Raw genomic sequence first — 12,989 nt, forward strand, 5'->3', positions numbered from 1 at the left:
ATGCATTCTGAATTATAAAGGTTTTTCTTAATATCCTCAAGGGTGGAAAAAAAATGAAATGCAAGACATTACCATGTAGTCCAAGGAGCTTAATCTGAGAACTGTATCTTTAAAATTCTTGTCTACTGAACATTTACATTTCAAGTTGTAATACTGAATAGATCTTAGCCCTTCCATAGTCACACAGAGGCTAAATTTTGCTTTTTAAGGTTTTCCTGGTATGATATAGGTTTTGTTCCTGGAACCTGCCTTTCTCTTTTTGAGCGCATCTTTCTCAGACACAGTAATTGTTTTGTGTAGCAACTTCTTAAGGATGTGTGGTTCTGTGGTTCAAATGCACACTTCTTAAGGTGTGGATTTGTTTCAGTTGCTTCTGCTTTTGAAAGTTCCTTAGGTATTTGTTGCCTTTTGTTATGGAACTAGGTGCATGCTAGCATCACAGTCAGGACTTCCTTGAGAATTAAGTGGCCACATCAAAAAATTGAATAATTGCTGCTGGTATGATTACCATGTCTGAAAATTTATTCAAGATCCATTATGATTAGCAGGAAAACTCCCACTGATGTTCAGTGACTGTCCTGATAGGAAAAAAAAAAATACTGGGTTGTTTCTAGATTTTTTTTTTTTTTTTTCTAGAGCTATCCAGATTTACCCTCTGTTTTTCTCATCTATATCTAACTAAAAATTGCTTTACTGAGCTAGTACTGTCTAAGCAAAGCTTTTGAATTATTTCATTGTAAGAGAACAATAGATACTTGCGTTGAGATGTTATTTGAACAGTCTACTGTGTCTACTAGTCTACACTAGGAAATGATAATTGTTACAAGTAATGATCTTTTAGCCTTCAGATACTGAATAGAACATAGATCCAGAACACAAAATGTGGAAATAAAATTTCCTGGCATCCATTCAAAAAAAACAAGCAGGTATAACCTAGGATTGGTAGGTTTAGCTGTTTGTCCTCAGGACTTTGCTTTAAATGCAGCTGAAGTAGTATTCAGGTTTTTTGGTTTTGGGTTTTTTTTTGCCATAAAAACATTTAAAAATTAAATTAAGAATCTGAATCTGTTGTAAAGCAGGTAGCCTATATAAATTTGTTAAATATTTTTGTGAGTGCTCTTTCTTAATATTCATGCAGCCCTGACTTAAGCATTCAGACTACTGCTGCAGTTGTGATTTTTCCCATCTTCATTATAGGAGTCTTTCACTTGGCTTCATTTGTTGCAGGATATTCACAAACCAAGAAAACTGTAAGAATTCCCAGGAATAGAATATCAGTAGATAATACAACTGAAGAAGTTCTATCAACTCATGAATTGAGAGATTTCTTAAGGAGCGTTGCTCTCTCTTAGAGTTCTTGCAAAATATTCGAACTCTGTTCATTTCTGCTGGTATTTACTGGAGAAGGTCATTTAGTCGTACTGCCTGACAGCGAGTAGCTGTCTCTGTCAGTTACTTGTATTTCCAAACTCCATACCATGAAGCTAAAACCTCTGCTTTCAGAAATCCAATCTAATTGCTTCAATCATTACTTGGTTGTTTTAAACTGCATCTGGCATTTATGGTATACCTGCACGTTTATATATAATTTCAGTCTGTCTCTGCATCTGAAGCAGTTTTGCTGAGAAATATATTCCCTGTAGTGATTGTCAAAATATGAAGTAAGCTCCAGGTTATGCTTTCTTTTGGGGGACGGCAATGGTTGAAAGGGTTCCCACCTCAGTTCCCAAACGCTACCCTCTTTCCCTTTATCCCTCTCTTTTCTAACTCCTGCGAGAGTTTAGCTCTTTGGCAGCAGGATGCAGAACAAGTTCAGTCTTTGAAAGCTTTTGTGTACTGTAGCTGAGCTAGTATCGTTTGGGTGTTTGCTGGCTTAGCAATTCATGCCGCTTTTTAGTTGCGTTATGTAATTTCATCCCCACCGCGATATTTTGGCTTTTGTATGACGTGATATCACAACACATAAGACTATGACTTGTCTTGATTTGGGGGCAGCTAAGGCTTTTGGTCTCTGTGCCTGTTCAGATAGATAGGACTTTTTAGGAATATGTCTCTGCAGGTGCACCCCTAATATTAAATTTTAAATTAGTTTTCTCTTTTAACTAGCAATGCCATATAATGGGGTGCAATAGAAGCATCCAGACTGAGAATTCTACTAGAGCAGAATTTAATATTTCAGTGTTTATCAAAGCCTTTCAAAAGTTTTTACAGCTTACTTCCCCCCTCCCATCTCCTTAGCTGCACTCTGTCATGAGAAAGTTATTTGAATAGTGTAAAGAATTAGCAGTACAGAAGAAATTTGCACGAATATTCACAAGATAGCTAAAAGTGAATCAAAAATAATTTATTGTTAGCTATAAAAGTATTGGCAATGAGAACTAGTACCAAAAAGCCACAGCACTGAGAAGTTCAGTGCTGCAATGTGGTAATTTTTTCTTTGAAATTTCTGCAAAGACAGGAAACGGAGGCAACAAACACGAGTGGGTGGGACTCTGAGGTTAGCACGGTTAATAAAATAATTGAAACTAACCTTTGGTGATAAAAGCTGCAGCTGTTTATGATGGTAGTGAAGTATAGTTTCTCAAAGATCAAACCCTATCCACAGTAAATAAGGTGAGTTTTCTTAACATCGAACTTTTTGATGGGGAAAAAGATGATGCTTTGCTCATTTTAAAGTTGTGGTTATCTGTTGCACGGATTGAGGAAGTTCTTCAAAACTGAGTAGTTACAAATTGTAGCTTAGGACAATGAGGTGGGTTTTTTTGAAGAGGTCAAAAACATCATTTTGGAAAAACTTGTTTTTTCCCTCCCCCCAGTCTTTTGTGTCTCTTCATAATTTAATTTCTGTTTTATAAAGACAAGAATAGTGCCTTTTTTTTTTTTTTTTTTTTTACTGTTCTTAGGCAATTTTAAAAAAAGTCTTTCCTATAGTCCACTTGCTGATTTTTCAGCGAAAGCGAGTAAGGTTCAATAGCTCCCTTTACATGTCAGTTAGAAAATACTGTATCTTCCTTCCTGTATTTAGCTAATAATACCTTTTGTTCACCAGCATTTTCCCTTTAGCTAGTCGTTTGGCAGTAGAATCTACCTCTTGCCAGAACTGTCTTTTGGTGCTCTTCTGCTGGCTGCAAGCTTATTTTCAGCAAAGTCCAGCTAGTGATAACCTTTGATTAATAAAAGAATAATGAACAGATAAATTATTAGACATGTTGTATTTAATTTCTGCTGGTTTCTTGTTATTTTACTTTTTCAGAACTATTCAAACATGCTACCGGTGTGAAGAAAAATATCAAAAGTTGAGTTGTTCCCCGTTGAACCAAATTAAACAAATTCAAATGTTAGTTTAACTCGCATGATATCAAGCTAATTATTTTTGAATTAAATGAAAACTGTTTAAATAGTGATATATACAAGGATACTGTATGTCTTATTCCGCAGGAAATGAAAAATTGATAATATTTTGCCTGTTTCAAAGTATCAATATACTTTTAGAATTTTTCAGCTGGCATAAGGCCTGAATCACTAATGTTTAGAATAACCTATCTCATTTATCTGAAATTTCTGTAAGCTGTTGTGTGGTAAGTCTTTAGAACAGCAAAACAGTGTGCAATGCATGTTCGAAACTGCATGAGAGTCAAAAACGAACAATAACAACAATGATAAAAAAAATGCACACACACCCCAAACATACATAAAACACCACTCCTTTAGTATTGAACAAATGCTGTTGGTATTAATAAGACACAGATGTTCCTGCATGTGGATATAGATTATTCAGTATGACACTTGGTTATTATTTTAGACTTTTTTGGTCATATTGAGGACAGTCTGCTAAAGGTGGTATGCCACAGGCTTGTGTTGAATTTAAATTCCATGAGAAGTGAAAATATGTCTGTGAGTAAAGTTCTCATTTTCAGAAGGATGCACTTTGAGAAATTAAGGAACTGCTGACACATGAAGCTTCTTGTTTCTGGACTTGCACTTTCAGTAAATCTGTAAGGTATTAATGGTGAGATAAAGAATAGTTACCACATCCCTGGATGACAGAAAAGCAGAAGTTATTTTGTGATACGCATTTATGGAACTGGGGAAAGGAATAGAGGAGAGAGCTGATACAGAAATACGTTGTCACCTTATTACGCAAAGTTAGAGACTACTGATGAAATTGAGATATCACTGGAGTAAAAGAGGATTGGGTAATGATACAGGAGAAAGTGAATTATATGGGACCATCAAAGTAGTAGAAGTAAAAACTCACTCATGCAAAATGCAAGGACATATTGTTTACAAGAATTTTTGTTGTTGTATCCAGCAAAAAATCTGGATATGTTTAGTCACAGGATGACCAAGTAATCCATGTGATGCTACTACGAAAAAGGCAACCAGAATTCTTGGATGCATCATCTGAGGAGTCCCAGTAAAAAAGGGAAACACACTATTTCATGAGAGATTATGAATATAGTCTCATCTCTGCTCAAGAAAAATGAGGAAAAAAATGACAGAAGAGAAGAGTAGGTATCCTGGGATGACTGGAGAATGAGAAGAAAAAGAGTTTCCTCAGTACTGAAAAATGACAATCCATAGAAAATATTCTTTTCGTATAAAAACATGGGGATACCCACTTTTAACCTGAAGGACATTTCTAGCACAAAACCAAATGAAGTCTGGAAGTTGTCCAGGAAGAAGTTTAAAGAGGATGATTTTATCTGCCTTATTGGAGTCAAAACATGCACTGGAAGAAAGCATGTCACCCCAAAGAAAATCCCTGAGGGAACAAAGCCCAGCAGCTATGGTGATGGTTACCCTCCTTTGAGTTCTCCAGATTCTTTCGGAGTTTTTTGGACTGATGTTTCCATCTCTTTGTTCATCTATTAATCCTGAGATGGCTGAATAGTTTTATTACTTAGACCTTTCTTCATTTCTAAATTCAGACCTCTTGGTGACTACTGATTGACTCAGATCCTCTCTTTGAGGCATGGGAAATGGCTAATGAAGTTTAAGAGTTTCTTTTTCCATCTTCCCTGTCTCCTTCCCAGCTAACAGTCATCAAATACTATACACCTAAGTTATCCAAATGGGCCAGTTAACTTGAATAACAGAGTTGTCAAATGATGTTCTAACATCAGAGGGATTGATGCTCTTGTGCAAAGTCCAGAAAGTAGAGTGCAGGGTGTTGAGGAAATGTAGCACTGTCAATGTAAACATAGTTTTGCATTATACGTTTACTTTCTTCCATATAGTTTGGATTCCTATGATAGACCATCTGCAGTTTCCTGTTGTGCATTTTATATAATTTTGTTCTTACCTCCTATAATTTTTGGTCAGTCATTTTACTTTTTTCTTCCAGGTCCCCCAGTAAACCCTTGTCACGGAAATTAATGAGTGGGATGGACTGGGAAGTAGTGAGTAGGAACTCACTGTCTGATGACAGGTTAGAAACCCAGAGCCTGCCGTCACGATCTCCACCTGGAACCCCAAATCAGTAAGTAGAGTGGACACTTCTCCCTATGGAAGTGACTGTCTGCCTCTAATGAAAGTAACCTACTGGTGTGATAGAAAAATTAATGCATTACGGAGACAAACTTCACAAAAATATGTGCAGATTAGCTCTCTGGAACATTTACCTTCTCATGAGATAAACTATTTGAGGGTGAATTCTCATTCTAGGTGCTTCTCATTCAACCTATATAAAGTGTAAGATGTAGCACTTCATCATAGTTTTGAGAATTTCTTTGAGTTTTCTACAGCATAGTTAAAACTAAATTATTCGTTTGGCTGAGGGGAGGGGAAAATAAAATCTGTGTAATATTTTAGAAGTAATGATTCTGGATATTTTATTCATAGAATACTACTATTTTTTTTTTTAAATAAACGTTGGAGAAAGTTACTTCATCAGAAATCCTTGCAGGTTTATCTCCCTCAGTTTGTCTGCATTTCTTTTATTCCTTTCAAAGCTCACACTTCTCACATGATAAAGGTTTCTGTTTTATGTTTATTGTTAGTGAGAAATCATTCCTGATTTCTTTTGGAAAATAACCAGTTTTCCCAGTGTGCTGAAACTGCTTTAGAATCAGTATTATCCAATTTTATATTGCATAAATCCTAAAGGTTTAAGATCTTTCGCATTGCAGCATATTATTCAAAAGAATGTTGTTGTAAGCATCCATAGCACTTTAAAATGATTAAAAACGTTGTGTAATGATAATGCTTATACCTTAACATAAAAAATCATGCAAGTTTCAAAGCATTTTAAGAATAATACATATGTCACTATGCTAATTTTCAAATGGGAAAATTGGGTCACAGAAATGAAAGGGCTCTAAGAGTAATGTTTGTGGTTGTTCTGGGAGGAGATGCTAGGGAAGAAATGTTGATCTGGCTGAATCCAGGTTCAGTTCTGTCATGAACTTAACAGAGCCAGGATTTTTCATCTCATTGACTCAGTCTCACTGACAGTCAGTCCAGTAACCTGTTCGTTAGACCATATTACTTTCAGGGTTCTTTAAAAAATAACCAATTTGAAAAATACTAGCCATGTAGTGTTATGAAAATAAATTTTGGGCACTTTGAATAAGAAAATTATGAAGCATAGCATGTTCATTTGGCAAAACAGTTGTTTTAGTGATTTTTGAAACCACAAAGCACAGTATTTCAGAAAAGAATCACTCAAATAGAATTAGTCATTGCTTAAATTATTTAATAAAACTATGATTATGAACATATGCCTGCACTGAGGGGAAAAGCCATTGTTTTAGCATCCCTGTGTAGTGCTGTAAGAAATGTAGATTAATAATGAGATTTTTTTCACACTGCATAGCTATGCTTTCCCTTGTAGTCGCAACTCTGCCTTCACTCAAGAAGGAGCCCGTTTACGACCCTCATCAGTTGGACATTTAGTGGACCATGTGGTTCACGCTTCACCAAGTGAAGTATTTGTGAATCACAGATCTCCATCTTCCACCCAGGCTAATAGCATAATACTGGAATCATCACCGTAAGTGCTGTTGGTTGTTACTGTATGATAGCATGCAGAAATTAAAAATTAAATGATACTGGAGTAAAGGCCTGTATATGACATGTTCCTGGTGCAGGATTGTCATTCATTTTTGTCAGTGTAAATGTAGGTGTAAATGTAGGTGTGCTGTAATATGACCATCACTGGCTGGATGAGGATGCAAATGGTATTTTTGGTAGAACTTTAAGTTGTTTTGTGATACAGGTTTTTAATTCCCATGAGTTTGGAAATTTTGGTTTTTGTCAAGGCACAGAAGTAAAAATGAGCTGTACAAATTACTTAAGAGTCAAAATACATTTTAGGTACCCCAGCTTTCTGAGGTTCTTCGCATGCTTTGAATTTAGTTACAGAATAGTATCTTTAATTTTTTAAAGATAGCACTTTTAATATTTAACTTAGCAGAAAAAAAACTGTGGTACTGCAGATCTACCAGTGCTATGGTGGGCAAAACGAAAAATAGTATTACACATAAAGTTCAGAAGGATAACATAGCTTTTGTAGATGTGAATTACGGAAGGCTTCCTTTCTCATTGCAGCACTTCTCTTGCTTTACGTAGTTGCAATCTAACAGACTGTACACTGGTTTAAAATTAAAATTAATTATTATAGAGGAATGCAAATGAAAGCTTCTCTTAGCAGGAATTTTGTGCTTGTGGGAAAGCACATTTATTTCCAAACAAAAAAAAGTGAGTTATTCAAAGATTTGAAATATTCAAAAAGTAACTAGTGGCCACAGTACAGATGATTTGGAAAAAAGGTGCACATCTTACTAACATTTCTACCATATCTTTCATTATTTATATATACATATAATACTATACCTATCCTCATAATTTTGTATGATCTCTGCAAGCAAGGAAATTGTGCAAATGGTGCAAATAGTTCCCAGCTGAGATCTATAAAATAACACATAATTACATGTTTTTAAACAATATGTGTATCTCAGGAAAAATTATGCTGGGAAGATATTTGGACACTGCTTTAAAACTTTACTTGGACTGTAACTTTCATTTTTTCAAATGTGCAGAATTGTTCATGGGGAAAAAATATTTTTTTCTTTAAGTTTTGTAAAATAATACAAGTTTTTTTTTTTTAATAAAATGCAATAGTTACAACTCGAACATCAGGTAGTTGTTTAACTTTCAGTGTTAAAGTCAGTCTTTTGCCTGATAATACAAAATTCCTTTTCTTCGTGGGCTTTTTTTCACCTATTCACAAGGCAAAGGAGTCTCAAAACCCGAACACTTGTGACTGTTTTCTTATATTTGAATTTTACTGTACTAAGGCTGCAGAGAGTCAGGCGCTTTCTGTTCCAAAGCAATTGAAGCTAGCTAGGAGAAACACCTACCGAACGGTGGAGAGATACAGTTCTTAAGTGCTTTCTCTTCTATTCATATGCCTTTACTCTAAATTACTATTTCAATAAAACTGTAATAAATGTTCCTGACTGTCATTTGGGCTTGTTTATTAACTACCTGATTTCTTGTAGAAGTCACCGTAGAAATGAATCTTAAAAAGAGAGGAAGTGGTTTTGCAAATTAGTTATGCTGCAATGGATGTTCTTTTTCATGATTTTGCACTTTTCATGCTCAAGAAGAAAAAATATTGTTCTTCTGTCACTAAGTTTTGTTTTTCCCCTCGTAGGAAGGTTAAAAGTGGAAGCTAGGCTCCCAGTAGAGGTATCTAACGTAAGATATTTTTAAGAATGAGGATGCTGATTATCAAAAACTTATGAAGTAATATGGATTCAGGGTCTTATGAAAATCTCAGATGGTACATTATTGATTCAAGTTTTGAGATTGATGAAAGAAAAAGAGTCATGAAGTCTGTATTAACTTGTATAATTTGAAATTACGTTGTTTTACAGTCCGAAAACCAATTTCCTAAACATTATGAGCTTTCTGAGTGGGAAAGTCTGAGTAAGCAGTTTGTAAGTTGGGGACTTTAGAATCTCTCTGCTAAATTATTGAAATTTGTATTTATGGATCAAGTCTGTATATGTAAGAAAGTAACATGGCTCGCCTGACAGGCTGTAGGTTAGTAATCTCTTTAAGGATGGACTAAATATAGTTTAAAAAAAAAAAAAAAAGTGTTTCAATGCAATTTAGAAGGATATTGCAGCCTAAATAATGCAGTCTTTAATTCTGTATTTTTGTCTTCATCTGCATGTGCTATTTGAAAGTAAATTGAGATATTTCTGCTTGTAGTTTACTGAGGTAATTACAACCTTAAACTCCAAAAGCCCATGATAGATGTTCAGCTTAATAAACTTACGGGGATGTTTATGAACCTTTTTGTTTAATACGCTAGAAGGTCAGACCGGATATCTACAACAAAAATACACAAAGCTTGTCTGCGCGAGGTTTTGTGCGTTATTTCATTGCTATGCAAATTGCCGAACGCAGGAGCGGGGAGCTGCTCTGCCTGCAAAATAGGCTGCTGTCACTGGGCCCGGGCAGGAAGGGCAAAGCTGGCTGGGCAAACACAAAGCGGGGAAGTTTTTGCCCAAGGCTCGATTGTGTTAGTTCTCACAACTCATTATGTTAATATATTGCGGGAGTTTCATTGCTACTGCTAAAATGCTCTTTTAAGTTGCTTTTGAAATGTTTTCTATAGGTTTGTATGTTCTGTAGGAATTTATTTGTGTTTGTTGACATGTATGTACAGGCGTCTGGTCAAACAGAAGATGCCATCTTTTACTTTTTAGTGGAATTGCTTCTTTTGTGTCTCTATGGATGTTCCCCCCCCTCCTTTTTTTTCTTCCAGGTTAAAACTCCCAGGAATTATCATTGCAGGAAAATATATGGCTATCTTGCCCTTTACTTAAAAGGCTGAATAACCCATGCTGGCCAGACATGAAAGAATAAATACGTAGAGAGTTAAAAAGCTCTGGCTGACCTTTGTAAATCAATAATTTATAGTTGCCTTGAAAATTCATTTTGCAAATGTTGGCAAGCGCCGTATTTTTCTCTCTCTGCAATGGGAAATGTATGTGTTTTTCAAAGTGAAATATTCCTTTTTGCTCTCCGTTATCATGCTTTTTGGAAGATGTTCATTACTTACTTTATATCATTTAGACTTTCCTTTTTACGTGAAGCCATGTATCTGGGATCTGCTGTTCTTTAATTGCACAGAAACAAATTGTACAGTATGGAATTTAATGCGTTATTGCCTTAAGTTTTCTAACTTGCAGCAACATGAAATGTAGTCTGAGAGCCTCACAGTTTTCCATGGCTAAACCAAATCAATTCAGTAAGACAATTTGCGTGATTACTTTTTTTTTTGTGTGTGTGTTTAATCCTACCACTTGCTGAAAATGAAAGGGGCAGTGTCCTCCTCCTGCCTCCTGGGAATGTACTTTCCTCCACTTAAAATTACTGCCCCGGTGCTGAGGCCCACGTTGCTGAACGGGCAGAGGGCGAAGCAGGGTCCCTCCAGAAGGGCAGCGCGTTTTGGGTGCTGGGCAAGCTGCATCAGCCCGGGGGGAGCACCAGAGCCGCTCGAGGCAGCACCCAGCACGCGTGCGGGTGAAAGAGGGAACGGCACCACTGCTTCTCGCGGTGGCTTCTCCTTAGATTTAGCTGTAACCTCTAACTTCATTCTTGGTGGCTTTTGGATTTGCCACTACTATCAGTGGGCTGTTGGCATAAGTAGCTAAATTACTTAATAATGTGTCTTAATGTGGTTGGCAGGGAGAAAAGCATGTAGACTTGCTGGTATTTAGAAACTGGCGTTCAAACTAAATTAATGGGAGCTATGTGCTAACTGCCCTTTTGGGCCTCTAAAAACATTCTTAATTTTTAAGTATAAAGCCGTATAATGAAAGATGAATCATATTTATGTAATACAAATTATACAGTTAAGCTTTTATTCCAAAAGGAGTAATAAAGGAAATTATCCATATTATGCATAAACACAGTGAACATTTTTATTAATTTATGGAACAGTGCTTTGCAGATCTAAAACAGAAATATAAGGTTTCCCTATTTTGTTCTTGGTGATGGTGTTAAAGCTCAACCAAAAAATGTGTTATGAAGCCCATCTTGACAAATATTTTAAAGCTACATGTGTTTCAAAAGGAAATATGTTTAAGCAAAAATAAAAATAAAGTTATCTTGAAATGTATGCATATACTTTAAATTGAAAAATTGAAACTTCAAAACTGTCATCTCCAGTGAGCTTTTCAAATTAGTGGGGGGGGGATATTTGAGTTGACGCATTTGCACTCCATTTATGTATTTTTTAGATCAAAACCCCCAAAATAGCATAGGAATGCAAATTATGCTGCTTGTTTGTTTTTAAGGTTTAAATGGCAGGCATTAATTTAAGATGTGAACTAACTGATTTTCTTATTGGGGAATATATATTAAGAAAGATATCTATTTTAGAAATAAGATTTTATGAAGACTGCAGAGTATAAAAACAGTGGATTTTACAATTTTCAAATATAAAGTGGGTTAAGAGTGCTTAAAACATTTTAAAAAGCAGTCATGCATAAAAAATGAACTTACTAGATCTGTGCGCAGTTGCTTTTCGAGAAGAAAACAGCATCACTTCCAAACATACACTTGAACTTTGCTGCACTACAATAGATTTTTGTAGTTCTAAAAATATATACATATATTCAGCCCTCAGGCTCTGGGTTTCTTCTAGCAACTTGTTTAGTTCACTTGGAATCTTAAAAGAACTGTCAATATCTAATTATTGTTCCGCTTCATACTTTTGTTTTGGCATTTAGATCTCAAGAGACTCCTATAGATGGGCAGCCTCCTGCGTTACCACCCAAACAATTTAAAAGGAACAGTTGGAACCAAATTCATCATTCACACTCACAGCAAGAACTGGATAACCATATTAATGAAACGTTTGATGTTCCTGTGTCGCCTGAAAAATCCACAGTGAGTTGTTGGATCCGGTTTAGTTGTTCTGTTTTTTATCTGAATGATAGTCCTACTTTTCTCAAGCTCGATTCTGATACCTTTAGGAAGTTTTCATGTTTGTGCATTACACTGAAGCATTTCCCTTATGCATACCATCTCTTTGCTAGCTCCCACTGTTTTTTCCCATCTGCAGGAGTAATCCTGTGTCTGTTGTCACGATACTGCATTGGGATGGGTATACAAAACATTTTAGGGATGTCCTTATAACGTTCAGGTGGCTTTTCAGCACTTGCAGAGTGCTCTTATTTGAGGAGTCATTTACCATCAGTGGTAAAGAAGACATTGTAGATAATGGTGCTGGTCTGAAAAAATGTGTTTAATTTAGCTTCTTTCAAAAAGCTGAGCCTAAACCTGAAACTCATGCCTACCAGCTTTTAGAGCAGTTGGGTCAGGAAAGGTTTCTTGAATTCGTTGTAGAATTGCCAGTCAGAATCTCCAAGAAGGAGACGCTCCCAAGAGGCTTGCAGTGAGGAATGTGAAGATCTAAGCAAAAGTTCCTTTTCCACATTTAAGCATGTCCTAGATGAGTAAGCTAGTCAACTGATTATTGTCTCACAGGGGTGAGATCTAACTGATCGTTTTTGTGAGCTTTGTCCCTACGAAAGTTTTCAAATGGTTCTTGGTTTTATACTGATGTGAGGCAAGAAACATTTTGTGGGATGGGAAAACTGTTTAACATCTAGATATAGTAAATACTGTAAAAACAGTTTTACCAACCTCAAGCATTTAAAACTATGAGTCAGGCTCCCCAAACTGATATTTTAGAAATGTCTTTGGGTTGTTTTTATTTGCATTCTGAGCTCTAAGCCTATGATGTTCTCTCAAGCCTCACTGTAAAGTTAAGATTCGCATAAAACTATTTAATTCCTTATGTGGGGATTTAATAAAACACACGAAAGTGAAACTCATAATTTATGAGCATTTTTGCAATGCTGTAAAAGTTTGGCTGTAATTAAATCATGAAACAGAATTTCTAAAAACGTTGTCCTGCTAGTGCTTACCTGAGTCATATTAAAGTTCTTTTCGGTTCTGAA

General features: G+C 35.8%; 1 protein-coding gene across 1 annotated transcript in view; it reads left to right on the top strand.

Annotated features, from left to right (window-relative positions):
- Nucleotides 1-12,989, top strand: part of PTPN4 (protein tyrosine phosphatase non-receptor type 4) — a 123,850-nt gene that overhangs the window by 86,396 nt on the left and 24,465 nt on the right. The window contains exons 14-16 of the mRNA XM_067299273.1: nucleotides 5,348-5,482; nucleotides 6,836-6,994; nucleotides 11,754-11,913. Coding sequence (XP_067155374.1) covers nucleotides 5,348-5,482; nucleotides 6,836-6,994; nucleotides 11,754-11,913 — 454 coding nt within the window. The remainder of the gene's footprint in view (nucleotides 1-5,347; nucleotides 5,483-6,835; nucleotides 6,995-11,753; nucleotides 11,914-12,989) is intronic.

Source organism: Apteryx mantelli, chromosome 6, assembly GCF_036417845.1.
Source record: "Apteryx mantelli isolate bAptMan1 chromosome 6, bAptMan1.hap1, whole genome shotgun sequence".
In the NCBI taxonomy this organism is placed as follows: Eukaryota; Metazoa; Chordata; class Aves; order Apterygiformes; family Apterygidae; genus Apteryx; species Apteryx mantelli.